The sequence below is a fragment of the Stegodyphus dumicola genome, chromosome 5, assembly GCF_044657685.1.
Source record: "Stegodyphus dumicola isolate Sdum_Otavi_A_Nest chromosome 5, ASM4465768v1".
Taxonomy (NCBI): Eukaryota; Metazoa; Arthropoda; class Arachnida; order Araneae; family Eresidae; genus Stegodyphus; species Stegodyphus dumicola.
Genome location: NC_140772.1, coordinates 22620495 through 22642194, shown reverse-complemented (window position 1 = coordinate 22642194; position 21700 = coordinate 22620495). Strand labels below are relative to the sequence as shown.

The 21700-nt window shown below is 34.7% G+C and overlaps 1 protein-coding gene across 3 annotated transcripts in view; it reads right to left on the bottom strand.

The window, feature by feature from the left end:
* Positions 1 to 21700, bottom strand: part of LOC118183330 (uncharacterized) — a 748198-nt gene that overhangs the window by 365951 nt on the left and 360547 nt on the right. For all 3 annotated transcript variants that reach the window (XM_085816501.1, XM_085816502.1, XM_085816503.1), the window contains exon 2: positions 5650 to 6018. In XM_085816501.1, the coding sequence (XP_085672627.1) occupies positions 5650 to 6018 (369 nt within the window). The remainder of the gene's footprint in view (positions 1 to 5649; positions 6019 to 21700) is intronic.

Below are 21700 nucleotides of genomic sequence, written 5' to 3'. Positions count from 1 at the left end.
ATAAAAATTTAACATGAAATTTTTAGAATTTTAGGTTCACAGTAGTTTCCAAATGTTGTAAAAGCTATGTATTAAATATGGAATTAAATTATGAAACAGAATGTTTTAAACTGCGCGCGCAAGTTGGAAACATGACGAAAAATGTTGTCACACAGCGGATTAAATTATAAAAATATTTGTGACAACACAATCTTTCTGATGACTATTTCAGAAAGCAGCTATATTATGTAGTTAGCTGTAAAAAGTTGGTAGTAATTGCTTTTAAAATAAATAAGTTATCCCAATTCTTGCAACAGTCACCTATTCGAACATCTTATGGATTTTAAGGTGTATGATTCCCCTTAATATCAAATAAAACTGGAATTGTTTTATCCAAAAAAATGAGAATTTCATTAAATATAATTTTACTGTCTAGAACAAGAACATCATATTTCCGAAGAAACAAAATGGTAAAATTAGAAAAAAGAGCAAATTAATGTTATTTTTAGCTTATAAACAGGTTCATCCACATCAAGTTTCACTTTGTTCTTTTCCGCTAAGCAGGATTGTTTTCTTCTCCTGGTATATCAACTTTCAGTTCAGGAAACATAGTATTATAGGACAAATATTTGTTCGTTGTCTTCCGATCTCATGGAATCCATCCGTAGTTTTTTTTCAAAGAAATGGTTGTTTATCTAAGCTTCAACAATGGGAAGTTGTTTTTATGAAACACCGGAAGCAGAAGTCAAGTTATGAGGTACAACAGATAGATTACTGCTTTTGAAACTGGTATATTATGGTTGAAAACTTTTACTTTTATTTTTTCCGCTTTGGTAGATTGTTGTATGATATTCCGAAATTTTACAAGTCTTAGGTCTATATTTAAGTCACGATTAAGGGGACTCATACACCTTAAAACCCATAAGATGTTTGAATAGGTGACAGTTGCAAGAATTGGGATAACTTACTTATTTTAAAAGCAATTACTACCAACTTTTTACAGATGATTACATACTATAGCTGCTTTCTGAAATAGTAATCAGAAAGTTTGTGTTGCCACAGATATTTTTATAATTTAATCCGCTTTGTGACACCATTTTTTGTCATGTTTCCAACTTGCGCGCGCAGTTTAAAACATTCTGTTTCATAATTTAATTCCATATTTAATATATAGCTTTTATAGTATTTGGAAACGACTGTGAACCTAAAATTCCAAAAATTTCATGTTAAATTTTTATTTTATTTTGATTTGAGTTTATAAAATGTATTTTATTAAAAAAAATTTGTAATGTTTTCATCCATAAAATTTTTCATTATTAAAATATTCATTAGATTGTTGGTTCAGTTAGAAAATAGTGCCCATATAAAGAATTCCATCCAATTTCAAGTATGTACCATTAGCCATTTTTAAAATATCATGCGCGCAAGGTGGAAACATGGCGAAATATTTTGTCTGAAAGAGGATTAAATTACAAAAATATTTGTGGCAACACAAACTTTCTGGTTACTAGTTTCTAAAGCAGCTATATTATGTAGTCAGCTGTAAAAAGTTGGAGGTAATTGCTTTTAAAATAAATAAAATATCCCAATTCTTGCAAGAGTCACATATTCGAAAATCATGAGGGGTTTAAGGTATATGAGTCTCCTTAATAGCAAAGTTATAGTTTGATTTTTAGCCTCACATTTGTCCAGAAAGGCTATTAATTTGGTTTTGGCATTTTGCATAGATTCGCTATAAAAGTCTGAATCACTTTTCAAATTGTTGCCACCAAATATTAGAACCCTGCATTATATTTAAAGAAATTAAATAATGAGGAATCTGCATGGATGTATGTATGTTTCTCGCATCATGAAAAAGCAAGAATGTGCTTCAAAAATTCTGAAGATATGCTCTTCTTAAATATTTTGTGACATTGGTGTTGAATTTTGTGGTTTAAGTGAGAAGAACACGATATTTAATAAAGTTAACACACGAAACGCTACAAAAACCACTTCTTTAGGCGTAATATAAAATCTGAAAGCTTTCAGATTATTTTTCGTTATTTTATAAGTATTCAATTTCATTTCGTAAAATGCCAACTTTACAGGTTCTTTAGCTTTCCTTTAAATGGGACTCGCAAGAAATTAACTTCAGGCTCCTCGTGACCTTCAGACCTAACAATTCCCAGTCGGATGTGTTGATCCTTATTTCACGAGAACTGAAAGGAGATATTTAGCTTATCCTCTTTGAGGATTGGTAAAGAAAAGAGGTGAAACTTAGTCCAACAAATCGAACTACAGAAGAGTTACCGTTTACTATGGCTCAGTTTAAACACTGTAAAGTTTTAAAAATGCAAATCCTGAAAGATCAGCCGTGTTATCTCAAGAAACGGATGTCAACTCATCCCAATTGATAGCTGCAGGCTAAGGTATGGATTGCAAGAAAGTTATCCACGATACCACATCAAATCCTTCAAATAGCTAGTTAAAAAAAATCTGTCACTGCTTAACTTAATCATACGGTCTATTGAACTTCACACACTTTTTGTTCAACTTCATTTAAACTTATTTCCTCGAATTAATCTAACTTAATTAACCGATCTCTCGAAGCAAGATGAAATGACATCCAAATTTCAAATTTTGAAATTAAACATTCCTGTCTTTAAGGTATTTCTCCCGCCTTCCTAGCGTGCCTTCGTGGTCTAGTGGCACTGAGCCGGTATTTCAGAGGTCCGTGGTTCGATTCCCGGCGAAGGCGGTTGCTAAATTTTCATCTCTCCGGCCTCCAGAAAAAGACTAATGTCTCTACAGTGGCGCCCGAACTAAAACGGTTGTGGATGATGACTCTTCACACCCAGGATTTGATGATTGGATCCCCTAAAAATCTTATCTTCCTTTAAAAGGGGAAGTATATAAGGTATTTCTCCCTCCTTCCTTTATAGCATATCTTCACATTTCCTTTACAGCATATTATATAGATATTTTAGAGCATATCTTCCTAGCGTGCCTTCGTGGTGTAGTGGTCAGCACACAGAGTATTCATAGGTCAGCTCCGGTATTTCAAAGGTCTGTGGTTCGATTCCCGGCGAAGGCGGTTGGTAATTTTTCATCCCTCCGGCAAAAAAATCCTAATGTATCTACACGTCAATGTTCATCATCCGGAAATCAAAATTCCTATAATTTTATTTATTTATAACGAATGTAAAACTTTCCCAACTATAAGTATAGGAACCGGTAGACAGCATTAAAAGTTATTATTGTTATTTTTAAATTTGGCACTGCCAAAATATGAATATTTTCGTCATTTAAAGCACTTGGCAAAGTAAGGATTTTTGAGCTGGGTAAAAAGATGAGTATATATATGTATAAATTCGTAAAAAGGGAGAATTTTGTGTAACCCATTCACTAAATTTTACGGCTGGAATAGCTGGGATGGTGATAGCAGAAAGCTTGGTAATTAGAATATATCTTTATGACTTGTAGATGCTTATTAACATGTCATATTGCATAACATTTCTCATTACATGACTCAGCACAATGGGGGCAACCTTTACCTCAAGTTTTGTGTGTGTGTGAGTATGGCAAAGCCTCGAGGGCTATCTGCCTAAGAGGAGGGATGCCTTCGTGGAGGACTTCCTAAGGGAAACTGGCTCGTATACACGTTACACATGGGGAAAACCACGAAAACGCCCATGCAGCCAGCCCGTTTGCGGGATTCGAACCTCGGATCGAACTACCAGTGTTCAGCGATTTTACCGCTCGGCCGCTGGTGGGCCCTTTACCTCAAGTTTTGAGATACGTAGTTGTAGTTTTTAACAATTGAAAATACTGCGCAACAACGAACGAGGGTTATGCAAGCGACAGCAGGTGAGAAAAAGTGATGCGTGGAAAGTGGCTGGGGTATTCATAGTCGGAAATGCTTCATTTGAGTTCTAAATTATGATCAGATAAATGTCCACAACAGTGCTGATCTCTGCAGAGAAACTTGACGTAAGAAGGTGCTGTACGCATTTTTAAAGATGGGATGTATTTTAACTGAAAATTAGAAATTTAATTGCCTACTATAAATTTTATTAGATGTTATATATATATATATATATGTGTGTGCGTGTTTGTATGTACACACACACACGTTTGGTTCTGTCGATTGCAAGAAAAAAAAAAAAAGAGTTTGCACACTAAGATGCTCTAGAAGTTCCATGCACAAAATTTCAGCATTCTACGTCTAAACGTCTTTGAGCTATGTGAGATACATACATACATATGTACGTACAGAAGTCAGGAAAAAATAAGCTTTTAATCCACTTTAAATCCATTTTATAATCTATTTCGGAGGGATTTTCCTTTAGTCTGTCCGTACGTACAGACGTTGCACAAAAAAGTCGTCCAAAGAGACTTGGGAACTGTCAAAATAGCTATTTCTGTTGAAACACGATTCCCTAAATTTTTCGCTATTACGATACCTCCTTTACTTAGAACAAAGAATCGTAATTTAAAAGACTACAGAAGAGAAATTTTGCCCCCGACTATGGCTATGTTTAGAATTTTTGGAAATACAACTGCAAAGTGTTTACATTACATGCAGTCATTTTACACTCTTTAAATATAATTACAAATCAGAAAGTTTAGTTAGTTTATAAGGTTGTAGGGTTTATATTTATTTTAACTAACATTTATTTTAAGTTTAAATTATCTTTCCTGTCAAGCCTTACTTTCCCCTGGAACTGCCAATGCCAGAGTATGTAAATTTTAGTAGAACGCGCAAAGATTCAAATTGTCAGCGGAAGTATCTGAGTTAAATAGAAAGGAAACGAGTTCGAAAGTGTGCTTTCTTACTTCACGAGCGTGGAGGTGGCTAGTTAGAAATCGAAGAACCACGCGTTTCGGCCTGGGTGTTTGCCTCGGCAGATTGTTAATCTTTCAACGTAATATTCAGAGTGCTGAATTATCATCGGCATTTTAGAACGCGGTGAGGTTAGTTACGTTTAGAAAGCCTCGTAGTTAGTCACTTGTTACTATTCTTTAATTATTTTTTTATTTTTATTTTACCGCCGGGTCGGCGTAGTTTGTGAGCGTCAAGAGCATGCATTTGTAATTTCTAAAGTTGAATAAAAAGGGATTTAAACCCTTCTCAAGACTTTGGTCTCCTTTCCAGTTCTCAGCAGTCACCACTATTGTTGCGTGCAGGTTGGAAGCGCGCAACGTTACAAGGTATTTCTCCCGCTACCTTGGCATGCCTTTGTGGTGTAGTGGTCAGCACGCTCGAAGTGAATTCGAGAGGACCGTGGTTCCAGTCCCGGCGAGGGCGTTGCTCATTTTTCACATCTCCTGTTTTGAAATAGCCTTATGAATCTACAAGTTATACTTATTTTCTCTCGGTGTAAATAAGAGAGGTGTTTGAGACTTCGGCAAACAGGAAAGAAGGAAATATTTCTTTCTACTGAACAAAGGCATTAGAATTAATCGTACGGCTCAAAATGACATGCCCCAAAATGATAAACAATGAAACCGAGATTATCCAAGGTTACAAGGACTGTAATCACATCGGATAATCGAAAACTAGGTTAGCAAAAACTAACTTTTAAATTATGTCAATTTGGCAAACATGTAAAAAAGATACAAATTAAAGGGTTCTTTTGCTTAGTTGTGCAAACATGTTAAGAAACTCGAAAAGAAATCTTCTTGTCTTACCAAATACTGTCATAAGTTGAGCCCGTGAGTCCTGTCCGGCAAGAGATGTGACGAGGCATGTGTACTTCCCGCTAAGTTCTGTGGAAGGCTGGGAAATCTTTAGCGCCCTGTACCTAGAATAAGCGTCCACTGTGTTGACGGCATAGTCGAGATCGAGTCTTCCATTCAGGATGCCGGAAGTGTGTCGAACCCCTAGTTCTGGGATCCATTGATATACAGGTTCCAAATTCTCTTCAAAAAACCATTTCACCACAAGACGTATGTCGTTTTCATTGTATATATATTCGCAGTCTAGAGTGATGGAACTTTCCGTGCCATTTTCAATCCATCGGGGAACAGATAGCCTTTTAATTTCCACTCCGCAGCAAACTAAATTTAAAAAGGAAAACAAAATTAAAAAGGATTTACTGAAAACATTCGCAGAGTTATTGAAACAAAAGTTGCAAGTACACAATTTTAAGAAACTTTTAATACAGAGTATCACAAGACTTGTTACTATAAAGCATGATAGCAATCGAAGGAAGCGAATTTATGAGCTATTACTGTAATATTTTCTTGCTAAAGGCTGAGGACAGTAACTACTACCTTCTAATGATTGGACAGGATAATGGCCGCTTCACGGTTTCCGCCTACGTTACGGTTTCCGCCTACGTGGTGGTAATGTACGAAAACGTTTCCCGAAAAAGCCTCTTTTTGAAAATATTTCGTCCAAGAACGATGGCTTTCGAATGCTTTGCCATAATACATAATCTAACATCATAAAACTTTATGAAATGAATAATACCTTACTTATGGAACTCTATCTTGTTTGCTAACTCTATCTGTATTACAAGATTTGAACAAAAACGTAATTATTCTTTTTTTCCTTCCTTATGCGAAGTAAAAGTTAGTATTGTCATCGCGAGAAATTTCTAGTATCATATTTAAACTAAAATATTTTTTTTGGCTCTTGAATCCGTTTGAACGATGATTTTGCTTGACATTAATACGTGCCGACAGAATAAAGGAAATTTTTCTCCAAAACGAATTGTAAAATGGGTTTAAAGTAGATTCAGAAGAGATTTTTTTTCATGACGTCTGAAAGTACGTACGTATATATCTCACATAACTCTAAAACGAGTAGCCAAAGAACGCTGAAATTTTGTATATAGAGCTTCTGGAACATGACTAAAAGCTGCCTCACAAAACTTATGTACGTTTACCACTATGTTGCCCGGCTCAGTGAGCTCAGTTTCTTTATACGTAGTCAAATTGTGCGTAAATCTATACGTAGTCAAATTGTGCATTTTATACGTAGTCAAATTGTGCGTAAATCTATATGTAGTCAAATTGTGCATTTTTTCTTTAAACACGACTGAAGGCACCGAAAAGTCCGTTTTTCTGCCCACTGACCAAATTGCTTATTTTTGCGTAGAATAATTTTAATTGTATTTTTCTTAACTGTTTTTAACTGTAGTTTGTGTTTTACGTTTTTCTGGATTTTGCAATTTTCTATAAAGACGCTTTGCGGTTTTATATATTTTTGCTTACCGCGAAGTTAGAACTGAATTAATTGAACGAGAAATATATCTCTAATGAAATAAGCTTAAATGAAACACAGCAAAAACTTGTGTATAATTTAGTGGGCCATACAAGGAAGTCATGCGCCGTCATTCATATATGTTGTTTCAGTCGTTAGTCTCTGGACACTTAGAAGAGAAATTAGTGGGGAGAACGAATGCTATTTATTTACAACGTGTGAGCACCAATTCTTGAGGCAGACAGAAGATACTGCTGAAAGACATTTGAGAGGGATAATTGTTAAACGTCTGTCCTTTCCCATCCTAGACTGTATCAAGAAACTCCATCCATTATCCTTTCACGATGATATTCGAAATGGTGAATTTAAATGTGCTCCAAATAGTACGGTAAATACAGGATGTCTCTTCAAGATTGCCCAAACTGAACAACTCGCTTGGAGTTCGTGAAATATGCCTAAAAGACTGTGTCGATATGACTCATAATTTTCGAAATAAATGCGAAAGAGGAAATGACATCATATTCGGTGCAAGGGGGAAAAAGGAACTTTACTAGAAAGAGGAACTAGTATTTGCTATGTTTGCATATGATGATGTTTAAATTGCCCAATGCGCATATTTTTCGCACTGCGTAATGCGCACGGGGCTTACATGTTCGCTCCGTGGAATGACTCCAAGCTATCGTCTTAAAAGGCTGCATCTAGTAGCTACCGGTAATCTTGGCGTGGTGGTATGTATTCTGCACGTGATTAGCTGTATATGGAATCCCCATGCCACTGAAATGAACATAAGAGTTCTGTTTTATGGCCATCACGATCGCCAGATCTGACACCTTTGGATGTCTTGTTGTGGGTCCATCAGAAGGATCATCTGTCACCTGAAGGAATTGTTCTGTGGAGACTTAGTTACTACGGAGAGTGACTTAATTGCTCGTCTTTATGCTGCGCTACTGCGACGTCAGTTATTCCACGGCGCACGCTAGTATGCCTCGATATGCGCAGTGGACATTTTGAGCATCTTTCTGCTAAGTTCATGCAAATACCGATGTCGATGCTTCCAATAAAGTCCCCTCCCTTTTGCATAGGGTGACGTCATACTTTCGCCATTTATCACAAAAGCTATGGGTCGTATACAAACGGCTCTTTTGGCATTTTTTATGTATTTCAAGCGAATAATCTGACTGTGCAGAATTTTGGTGGTCTTGATGGGATACCCTGTAAAATTACTGACGCTTAACCGTGAATTATCAAATCTGTATTTCTCTGGAATGGAAGATCCGCTCTCTACTATAATTTACAAGCAGTTTTCTATAGCTATCTGGCATAATAACGTAAATACTCTTTTACTTTAATGAATACTCGATATATTTACACTTCTTTTTGTATTATATATTAAGCTTCACGTTATTACTTTAATATTATATGATGTATTTCGCATGTAAAAAACTTATCAATAAATTTGAATTCTTTCAAATATGAATATTCAGTTTAAGTTATAATTTATTTTGCATCTTTAATACACGAGAGAAGTTTTATTCCAATTTTGTTGATCTTCAGTGGTTTTCTATTGCCGCAGATAAGTATTATAAATGATCTATACCCTTTCTAGATTTTAGAAAGAATATTTAGAAAATAAAGCAGAGTCAAAAAGTATTCTCTGACTTTTCTCAGCGACCTGTGTGACGCGAAAAGACAGTCCTATCTATGCATGTTTCTTAGTTTTTCTGTCTGAATACTGCCACCATTTGTAAAGATATTCATATCTGTCAACTTGAAAAATGGTAACAGACCTAAAATGTATCCCAAATAAGTAGAAAAGGTATGTAACTCTCCAAAAAAGAAATAATAATAATAATTGTGACAAATGGAAAACTCGGAAGGAATATCGAATATCCTTTTGTGGCTTTCTATTGGTCAGTAAGCAACACTCCGATAGGGAAAAAAGGATGAAAAATAAGACGAAAAGAGATGCATTATTCTAGAAATTACACCTTAATTTTAAATATGTCGTTATCTCAACACACTGAGAGGCCTAATAACATTACTTTTAATTCTCTGGTGTCATATTTAAAAATTTATTTATGATCTCATATGTAAAAATCTCAATATATTTATGATTCAATATATTTAAAAATTATTTATATGAGAAAATTATATAAAAACTGATAAGTCTTTTTTTAAAATTGAAATTTATTAAGACATATGATGGGAAAAAAGTGAGTTGAATGCCTTTAAAAGAAGGAGAATTTGTATGCATTTTCAGTAACACAAAGTAGCAAACATGGGATTATAATATTTAACGGAGTTAAAAGTGCTGAAATTTTGACATTTAGTTGAGGTCCAATGTAACATAATACACAGGCTGTGAAAGATTCGTATTATTTCAATTCTAATCTTATGAGCAACGTCTGCTGTTAGATATTTTGGATAACAATGTTGAATTTAAAAGTGAGGCTTTTTAAGTTATTAAAATTTATTTAATTGCATTGGTAGCCTTCAGAGATGCGTTAGTTTAAAATGCTTCGAAGCTGCCTCTTATTTTAATTGTCTATACAGTTTCTTTAGTCTATATGATATTTGCTTCTTCCTTTCTGCATTCCTTCGTGGTGCAACCGGAGCACACTTGGCGTGTATTGCACTGGTCCAAACACGAGTCTCAGCTACGGCATTGTACATTTTCCACGATTTTTGCTTCAAAATAATCTAATTTTACTACAGTGGCGCCCGAACTAAAAGGTAATGGGTGATGATGCTTAGGATTCGGAGATTCGGTCCCCTAAGCCCCAGCCGGCATTTAAATGGGGGAGTATATAAGGTACTTTCTCCCTCCTTTCTGCATGACTTTTGGTGTAATAGCAGCACACTTGAAGAGCATTCGAGAGGTCCTGGTTCGAGTCCCGGCAAGGGCATTGCACCTTTTTCACTATACCTGCTTCAAATAACCTAATGACTCTGCAAATGAAATAAAAATATCTCATGGGTACACCACATGACTTTCTTGTACGGAATATTAAATTATACGCATTTGTTTCTTAAATTTCATTTAAATTGATTGGATTGAATTAAATCTACTTCGTCGACATCGCATAAACCACAATAGAATAAATGCACTCTTTAAAATTCACTATATTTGTTTACTATAACGACACTCTGAATGCACAGAATTTATATCATTTGAAGAATTATCGTTGCCACATGTTCTATTCAAATACTATAATAAAGTTAAAACGATGTATGAAAGAAATTAAGCAAACAAAACAGAAAAGGAACAGTTTTTCACAGACGATTGAGTATTTTTCATTCAATTAACCTTTTGAGGGCGGGGCTTTGGTAGCAGTAAAAGCTACCAAAGGACTGGGAATCTTGAACCGAATGCTTTCCCCCCTTTAAGAAAACACTTCCTATTTGCAACAAAGATTCTTCTGTGTAGTTTAATGGATTCGCAGAGGGGTGCATGTATGTCGCAAAAGGAAGATCTTTGAAAGAGATAAGTGGTTAAAACCCCAGAGACGTCAAATTTGACATTTCACCCCACGTTTCAGCCTGGAAAATGAGGGAAAAAGACATGGCCACTAAAGTGGACAACCCCGTCTTTTCAAAGAAGGACTCTATGGCCACTATAATGGCCATCCCGTCTTCAAAACGTTAATTCAGTTCTCATTTCGCGACAAGGCAAAAATACATAAAAACTTAAAATCTATATTAAAAATTACGAAGCAAATCTTAAACACTTATTTCCTCGAAAAAATTCCAGAAAGGATTAAGCATGATTTAAATCGCAATAATAAATGAAGGCGTTATTTTTGTGTTGCGAAGCTTAGTCTCTCTAGATTGGCAACAAATCTACAATTCTGCTGTTTCAAATGTAAACAAATATGTCCGCCATGTTGTTTAAAACTTAACCGCACTTAAACAGCTTTTAAATTGTTGATAATTGTACAAATATTGCTTCCAGAATTACGAAAATCCATAAAAAACCTTAACCAGAAGATAAAAACACCATAATTCAATCATTTTAAAGCAAAAATGTACAATTTACAAACATATAAGAGTATCAAAAACTGAGATCACTGAGCGGGGAACAGAGTGGATATATATATAAATATATTTATATACGTTTGGTGCGGCCGACAGCAACCAAAATACGAGGTGCACATCTACATGTTATAGCAGTCCTATATACAAAATTTCAACGTTATGAGGCTACTCGTTTTTGAGTTATGCGAGATACGTACGTATATACGTTCGTACAGATGCCAAGAAAAATTCTCTTCAGAATTAATTTTAAAGCAGTTTTATAATTTTTTTGGAGGAAAAGAGTTATTTATTCTGTCCTTACGTACAGATATCACGCAAAAACTTCGTTAAATTGCATTCGATAGCGGTCAAAATGGATATTTTCGTTGAAATATGTTGCCTGAAACTTTTCGCGATTACAATACTTCCTTTTTACTTCGTACAAGGAAGTAAAAATAGTATGAATGTATAACCACTTTTCGTGTCAAAAACGTTTTTATTGTGTAAAAAGTTAGAGTTTTCAATTTGTTGTTCTGGATTTACGCTAATTAAATTTCGTGTTACAAATACCTCTCTTTTAATGCACGTTACCGTAACTCTGTTTTGCTTCTTAAAGATGTATTTTTTCGAACATGAATTAGGTACTGCCGTTTTGCATGAATTACCATTGCGATTAGAGAAAAATAAAATTTATGAAACTTAATCATAAGCAAACAAATCATTGCAGAATGAGAAACAGATTTTCTCATAGGAATATTAATTTACGATAAAAACGTATTAAAATTCAATTCATAAAAATATAGAATAAATGTTAATTGATTAGTTGAATTTCAGCATTTTGTTCACTTCGAAAATTATCGCTTATAAAAAAACAACAGCTCGATGCCTTTTTTCCGACAAATAAAGTTATTCTATCAATACATACTTTTCATCTGCCATAACTACTATGATAAAGATTGATTATCTTATACTGAAATAAACTGCAATAGAAAGAATAAAATTATGAAATGGTGAATGTGAATAATTATAGGAAATCAGCATTGGAATTAAAATCATCAATGAATTGATATATTTCCCTGAATACAAATGTAGAAACATTAGGTATTTTTTAGAGGGAGTCATGAAAAATAAGCAATGTCCTCGCCGGAAATCGAACCTCGGAACTCTGGAATAAGCGCCCAGTGCTGACCATTATAGGAGGTAGATAACCATCAACAGAGAAACTGCACTATCATTACGACTTTCAGCTTTTGTGCTCTATTGATGGAAACTATCTACCATCCGCTATCAGGGGTATTTATTTGAAATAAAATTTTACAAAGTTACAATGGTTGTGCAAATATACATATGACATAAAGAGACATATTATACAGGTCTTGTGAAGGCATGCTAAGAAAGCGGGAGAAATACCTTATATACTCCCCTTTTATGGGCGACTAGGGTTTTAGTGGACCCAATCGCCAAATCCTGGGTGTGAAGAATCATCATCCAACACTCTTTTTAGTTCGGGCGCCACTGTAGAGACATTAGGAATTTTTGGAAGCAGGAGTCATGAAATATGAGCAACGCCCTCACCGGGAATCGAACCACGGACCTCTGGAATACACGTCCAGTATGGAAACCACTACACTACGAAGGCATGCTAAGAAGGCGGGAGAAATATCTTATACAGTAACTCCTAAAGTTCTAAATTTTCTCTGACTGAAGATTTATTGAGCATAGTTAATTAATTTTTAAGATATTGTTACGAAATGTACAGGAGCGGTAAGATAGCTTCCCCGCAAAGCAGTTTTAGGATTGCCATAAATGCAAGGGAAGGCAGGGTTGCCACATTTGGCGTGAAATCGCTCATTTGGCGACAAAATTGGCGATATACCATGGACGGTTGGAGAACCCTCTGGAACAAATTCTTACCGGTTTAGCCCAGAATGTTCTCGAACACCAATCAAAAGCTATACAAACCCTGCTGGTCCGCCGTCAGTTAGTGTGTGTGCCTCGTCTAGCGAGCTGATGGTCATTGAGCGAGTGGTCTCGAAGTCTCGCGCCAAGTTGGTCGTCGAGTGCATCGAGAGTGTCTTTTTAGTGCATCGCGAATTAGTGCATCGTCGAGTTTTGTCTTAGACTGTGCTGAGTCGAGAGCTATATCGTCGAGTGCATCGCGAATTAGTGCATCGTCGAGTTTTGTCTTAGACTGTGCTGAGTCGAGAGCTATATCGTCGAGTGCATCGCGAATTAGTGCATCGTCGAGTTTTGTCTTAGACTGTGCTGAGTCGAGAGCTATATCGTCGAGTGCATCGCGTGGAGAGTCTGGAGAGTACGTGGAGTTCCGAGAACGACCAAACAGAGTTGGTAGCTGGGTGCAAAGCGGGTGCTTTGCAGTGAAGCTGTCTCCACCGTTATTACCTGACAGTGTGAAAGCTGTGTCGCTGAACGTGTCAACGTGTTTATAGTAGTTCGTCGACGACTGTAAAAGTGATTTGGGAGCTATCGGATTAATATTGGCTAAATAAAATGTGTTTCGCTACTTCATCAAGTGTCGTTATTCACTCCAAATCCACACGAACCACGTACATAACGTGGTGTCAGAAAAAAATGTAACAATATTTTTCCCGCCTTCTTAGCATGCCTTTGTGGGGTAGTTGTCAGCATACTCGGCGCGTATTCGAGAAGTCCGACGTTCCAGTTTCGGCGAGAGCATTGCTCATTTTTCATCTCTCCTGCTTCTGGATAACCTCACATCTCTACAAATTATTAAATACTTTTGATTCAATTTCTCGGATTTTGCTTCCTGTTAAAACTGAAAGTAATGACATTCGAAGGAAATACCTTTTGCAATACGCGAACGGTACAAATAAAATAAACGCATAGCTACATCTTGAACACTTTAATCATCCCTTTATTAGTTAACTGTGAAATTCTCCCAGTGGCGTTAAATTACGATAACATAATAACTGAAAAATTGTTTTATGTCATTTTGAACAGTTCCTTTTAAATGTAAAATGTTATGTTCTGTAACTTTCACTACTGAGGAACTAATATTTAATCTGTAAAACCTATCGTAACTGCTCAGTTTAACCCTTTGCGGCACAGTGTGTCCGGTCTGGACACACCTAAAAATTTCTTTCTGTACGAAGAGAAAAATTGAATGAAAAAGGATTTATAGCTTACTATAGGTTACTCTGAACCTTCTTTATTTATAGTAGATGGCAGCTCAACACAAACCAGTCTATATATTTTAGCCATGTTTAGTTTTTTAAGACCCTCATTTTTCAAAGAAATCTTCCAGATTTTTTTAGGGTATAAAAGGAATTGTTTGAAAAGAAATTTCTCTGTTATTTTTTTTGGCTGTATGCTAATCTCCTTATTCTATATTAGTTTTAATTTTTTACCTTGAAATCTTGCCTAAAATCAAACGGCGAACCCTAGGTGTACCCAGACCGGGCTTACCGATCATCTGGGACAACTGAGAATCTGTATTCGTTGTTTCGCCCGCATCTCATCGGTCAGTTCATTGACAACAAAGCTCGTTTCAGCACTCTTTTCGAAGCTTTATTCAATCAGTGTGCCCACTTTGGGCACACCCACAGAATTAAACGATAAGTGCTATCTTCACAAAATTTTACTTGTGTACTCGTCTAGGCTTAATTAGACTGCCTACCATTTTTTATTTATCAAAACTTTGACTTTAAAACGTAGCGTGTCGGAAAGGGTTAAAGCCGTTTCAAATATTGAACTGAAAAATGGATACTCAAAATCAGGCTGATATTTTATTTAATTTTTATATTTTTAATTTTTTTTTTTTTTTTTTTTTTTTACTTTTTCGAAAATTTAATATTTAAACCCTTGAAGGTATTAGACTGCAATCCGAAGCTAAATTTTCAGATTTCACTATTTTAAACCCTTTGTAAAACTTCAAAAAGATCTGAATCGTACTCTCAAAAGAAAAAAATAATAGTTCAGGACACGAAACTTTGGAAAAGGAGAAGAAAACTAAGTGAGAAAACAGTGATGTTTTGCTGCAAAAAACACTTAATCTTGGGAGGTTTTTTTTATGATTGAGTAGTAAGTATTTCACTAAATTAAATCAAGCAAAATCACTAAATCACTAAACAGAAATTTAGAAAAGAAGTATAACTGTAACCAGATCCCAAGAATGAATTGCAGATTAGTTCCAGAAATGAGCACTAGGGATCAATAGACGAAACTTTTTCTCGCAAAACTTTTACGTGATTGGATACATTGACAAATAGTCTTGACATAAATTTCTCTCCAGTCATCTTTTATGGGTCCCTTTCCTACGATCTGTCACCAATTACCTACTATCAGAAAGGCAGGAAGCCGTAAAAGAAAACTAGGTACATTCAGCTTCTTGTTATCCAGAAATATGCTAGAAATGCATTTCAAGCCATCCTATTTTATATTGTAAATAAGTAAAGCAGTAAATTAGTTTTTAAGGTATCTGCCTACGTTCGGAGCACTTTTTTTTTAAACAACATAGAATTCTGATGAAATATATATTTATTTAGTCAAAATATGATATCAAATCATGAAAATAGGTAAATTTTTGGGAATATTTTAATAAATCTTTTAAATATATGCAATTTTATGCAAATTTTTAGGAGAATTTAACGCTTACGTTAAATGTCATATATTTTTTCTCACAGCATATATTTCAATTTTATTTATACTGTATACTACTACAACACTTATCTGTGTTATGAACTATGTGAATCCTACAAAACTGACCTTTCAAATTGGGCAATAAAAAAAATCGAATTTTTTCGCCGAAATCGTTTTTTTAACGTAGGCAGATACCTTAAAATGTTACATTTTGTCGGTAGAAAAAGCTGCTCCAGTTATTTAAGTAAAAAAAAATTATAGCTTTAAAATTAACATTTGTTAGATCAATTCTGTTATTACATTGGTGATAACAAAGATTTCGTTATGTCTGTGAATTTCTATATTCTGAATGGAAATCAGCTGCCGTATTTCAAGTTCTTCTTTGAAATATATTAGTTACGTATGTAAACCAGGCAAGACTTAGTTTATCCTTTTCAGTCTTCTTTTTTAGGAAGAAGAGTATGGCATTTTATCTACCAACTGTTCGTACCGTTTCATGCCCTATTTTCCCCTTTTTGTTATTTGTCATCATGCCCTTTCCCATTGAGATTACTTTAATTCAAATTGCGCATTTCAAGTAATGCATAAAATTGGAAATTGGAGATATTTCTGTTTTAGTGCCTTTTAACACTTTCCGGCACGCTACCTTTCAAAGTCGGAATTTTAATAAAAAAAAAGCAGGCAGTCTAATTAGGCCTAGAGGAGTACACAAGCAAAATTTTGTGAAGATAGCATTTATCGTTTTAATTCTGTGTGCCCAAAGTGGTAGACTGATTGAATAGACCTTCGAAAAGAGTGCTGAAACGAGAATTGTTGTCAATGAACTGACCGATGAGATGCGGAGAAACAAATAATATAAACTCTCATTTGTCCTAGATGATCGGTGAGCCCGGTCTGGTTACACCTAGGGTTCGCCGTTTGATTTTAGGCAAGATTTCAAGGTAAAAATTTAAAACTAATATAGAATAAGGAGATTAACATAAAGCCAAGAGCATAGCATAGAAATTTCTTTTCAAACAATTCCTTTTATATCCTAAAAAACATCTGGAAGATTTCTTTGAAAAATGAGGGTCTTAAAATTCTAAACATGGCTAAAATATATAGACTGGTCTGTGTTGAGCTGCCATCTACTATGAATAAAGAAGGTTCAGAGTAACCTATAGTAACTTATAAATCCTTTTTCATTCAATTTTTCTGTGCGTACAGAAGGAAATTTTTAGGTGTGTCCAGACCGGACACACTATGAAGCAAAGGGTTAAATACTATATATTCTAGTATCAACTGCATTACAGCAAGGGCTAGTCTTAAACCTTTCGTTATTCTTTGCATCTACCAAACTGAAATTGAATAAATCCCTCTCGATGTCGAGAAATTCAGCCTGGAGGTATTTTGTCAGGCTGGTAATCTTTGATATATGTAATTAAATTATACTTTAGTTTCATTCTTCCGTGAAGAAGTAAGATTTCTAGGACCTTGCATGTCCTGGCTGCCCACGGACGATTTATTACAATTTTGTAAGCCGAGTAGTAGCTTTGGACTGCACATAAATGTAACATTATTACCCACAAGTGAAGAACAATCTATATATTGCCACCGAAGATTACTCAACTGAAATTCTTTAATTCATGTATTTCAAATATATTAAATTATATGAAAGTATTTTTTATTTCTAATGGCATGTCAAAATATAGCAAGATGATCAAGACAGAACATAACAAAAATGACCGATAATCATTGCCTACGGCAATCTATGGTAAGACAATATCGGGTGCATGCATTATTCATACCTGGTGCACTTAAATTCTTTGGAAACACAAAGCATTTGCTTAAGGTTTTGCGAGAAGCAGATATTGAACACTGTCGTATTATTCGTTGCACCTCTGACTTTTGCTTAATGAAGGCAACGTGTGAGACCCATTCTGTCTTTCAGTTTTATGTCGAGGATTTCAGATGAGAAGCAGCAAAGTGAAGATATCAGTAGCCAATATTACGAAGACAGAAATTTAGAAACCTCCATTTGATTAGCAGATTTCTGCTTCCTCCTGAAGGAACAGATATCTCGTATGGTGTGCCAAGTTAAAGCGACAATTTATCAATTACCTTTCCTTAACGTAGACACCGAGAGCTACCAAAATACTGCCTCTGGTTTCTTTCTTGTTCCTTGAGGCAGTAAAGGAATTAGTGCTCTTGGGTATGAGAAGATGTTACAGAATGTTATACAACACATTCCTCTATGAAGATACTGAATGAGTTTTATGGCAAAGATCAGATTTAAAGAATATGATCACCGAGTTTTCCAGCGTTTAGCAATCTGGACATCAGTTATAAGAACGCTTGAAACAATTTATATATGTTACGGTGAAACACCGAAATCTGGAGAATGTCGACTTCCACCGGTGAATGTCAACATTCACATAGTCGCTTGGTGTATGTCCGAAATATTTTCCAAATACTCTTATTTCTGACTTACACCGGTCAATGTCGACATTCACCATGTACTAATGGTGAATGTTGAACATATAAGAATATTATATTTCCTTCTCCGTGATTCATTCGCGAAAAAACGCACTTGAGACTCAGAATAAGAACTTAAGAACATAAGAACTTAAAACACACAGTACATTCAAAATAAGAAAGGAAAATTATAGATGTTATAAACTTACCAAATTATGTGATTCAATCTTATTTATTGTAACAACTTAAACTATCATGACACTTTGAATTGCAGAAGAGGCCCTTGCTTTTACAACTGCATTTATTTGTGGAACACTTCCTTTTGGAATGGCAGCGTGTACATAGACTCCTCTCTTTTCGACCTACACCAGAGCATATCTGTGATTGTCGACATACACCGGTGAGGGTCCGAATGTACAAGAATGTAAAGAAATATTCGATCTTTCACCGACGTATTTGGTGAATGTTGACATTCTCCGGTGAAAGTCGACATTCTCCAGTTTCGGTCTTTCAAGGTAACATATATATATAATAAGTTAATTTTTTAAGCGTATATAAATAAGTTAATAATAGGACATAAATAAGTTAATGTATTTAAGCGTAGAATCTCCAATTCGAGAAAACCTTTGATAGTTGCTGCTGACCGTAAATTTGCTATTTCCTCCTGCAGTTGTATTATAAGGTATTTCTCCCGTCTTTCTAGCATGCCTTCGTGGTGTTGTAGTCTGCACGCTGGGCGCGTATTCCAGAGGTCCGCGGTTCGATTCCCGACGAAGGCGTTACTCATTTTTCATCTTGCCTGCTTCCAAAAATTTCTAATGTCTCTACAGCATTACTTAATATGCTTTAGATTTATTAGCTGTAATGACTAGGGGACCGATGAAGAGCCTGAGCAAAAGTTTTTAGGCACGCTTTACTTTGTCTCTACATATAATAAAATAAATAGTTTGTCTGTGTGTGTGTGTGTTTCTTTCGTTCGCGCTGCGCGTAAGCTAATAGACCCACGGTTACGAAATTTGGTACATAGGTTACATCTAGATAAGAGCCAGTGCACCTCGAAGCGATTTTTTCGAAATTCGAATTCGAATTTTTTTTTATTTTATGTTTTGTGACGAAATCGCGTCATTCTGAGACATAATGGGTTAGAGGAAAGCGAGATTTTACTCTATACACTCCATTTTCACATCGTCATGAAACGTAGGCACTTAATTATTTTACGAACTTAAAATAAATTCCGTGTTTCAATAAATCGATTGAATACGAATTTATTTAACAAATGGAGCTTAACACCTTTTCAACGGTTTTTTTCTAAAAAAGTTTGTTGTTAAAAATATACAGTTTATTTTTCTTTGATTTTTGGACACGTTAATCTTTTATCGTTGCGACTGCTTTAACAAAAAGAATTTTGGAAAAATGATAATATTTTGTATTTTTTAAAAGATTTTTTAAATGAAGCTTCCGAGTACACTTCTCACATCTCACATCTTTAAAAATGTGATTTTGGCAACAATTTTCCTTTCTTATTGTTGTTGATAGATTTTTGATGAAATCGCATCATTTTGAATAGTTTCATTCTTTTAGAAATATGGGTTTGGCAACAATTTTTCATCGTATTTCTTATGTCACTGTTTTTAAGAGATTGGCGTATTTCATTGTCCTTTTTATATATATAATACATTTCTATTGATATTTTTTTAGTTGTTCTGCAGAGTAAAATTCTGCGCGGAATTTTGTTTTTTGAGTTGCTTTCATGTTATTTTTTGTTTGTAAGATATTGAAAAGTTTTGCATGATTTTTTTTTTCTTTAACGGAAAGTTGGTTAATTTTTTATTAGGATAATTAATATTTGTATTAAGGGATATAGCTTATTTCATTGTAATTTTTTCTCTTAAAAATATAAGATAAAATAGCATTAATTATATTTTGATTTTCAGATTTTTTTTTTTTTTTATTCTTTCATGTTATTTATTGCTCATTTCTTTGTTTTTAAGATATTGAAAAGTTTCGAGTGTTTTTTTTTTCAGCAAAGTTCTTAACCTCCTTTATACCATTTGACTTCTTACGATTTTGCAAAGGGAAGTTGGTTAATTTATTTATTAGGATAATTAACATTTGTATTAAGGGATATTGCTTATTTCATTGTAATTTTTTTTATACGTAATAACTTTTTTCATGAAGTTGTTCTGCAGAGTAAAATTCTACGCAGTTTTTAAATTTAACGTTTGGAGTTCCCTTCAGCCATTTTTCCGGTACATTTAACAGCCAGACGAAGGCTGGCAGCGAAGCTGCTAGTATTTAATATTTTAACTTTACTTGAGTATTTGTTCTGATTTTCTCTCAAAATATGGAGATTTGACTTGCTGTTATTAAATATGTTGTGTAACTCTCAGGTTGAGGAGTAAGCAAAAAAAAGCATTTTAAACCACCTTTTGCTTTGGTTACTCTATTTATAAGTTAAAACGTAACGCTAATTTGTTTGACTGTCTTTACGATTCCATGAATTAACATTTACAATAATGAGAAACTGTATAAGATAGTTTTAAAATGAACTAATTTGTTACGGGAATGCTTAAATGCTTTTCTTTGGAAGACTCATGAAATACCATCCTAACATTTGCAGCAAATTTCTCCTCTCTTAAAACTGGTCTATGAAGGAAACATAAAATAACTATTTTCAATTATTTTATCAGGAGATTTTTCAGCAACTCCAAAGGGATTGTTTGTTGCTAAATAATAATATGTCAATCATGATCAAGTTCTAGTTTGTTGAGTAATTGAATCGGTCGTTTAATTATACCAGAAGACATCTGAAGGGCACAAGTACGTACTTTACAGTCTCTACCAAGAAGCAGTTCCTTAACCACTCTAAATTTCCATAAGTGTTTTGTCATTTTGTCCTCCTGAATCAACACTGCATCACCAGTTTTGAATATAGAAGGAGTGTTAATGCGAGGGGTTAAATTGGAAAAGCGAAGTTCAAGTAAATATTCTTTACGCCAACGTTTCCAGAAATGAGCGATGACTTGTTGTCTGTATCTCAACATTTTCGTGAGACCAATTTTGTTTGATTTGGGTTTAGCTGAATAGTTGACATCTGGCAAGGAATTAAAAGGCTTCCCAATCAGAAAATGAGATGGTGTAATAGGTAGAGGTTCGTTGTTATCTTCATAAAAATAAGTCACAGGGCGACTGTTGATTTGCAGCTTCAATCTCGGTCAGCGTGGTTTAAATTTCTTCATAGATGAGGCATGATCAACGGAGGACTTTCTTCAAAGGGATTTTTACAGAACGTACCATGCGTTCCCAAAATCCTTCCCACCAACTAGCTCTAGAAATAATCTCCACTATTTTCTTGTTCCAAAACAATAGCTGTATAATTTTTGCATAATTCATGATCTTTGTCGAATTTACGATTTAATTCATCAAAACGCCTTCTAGCTATTC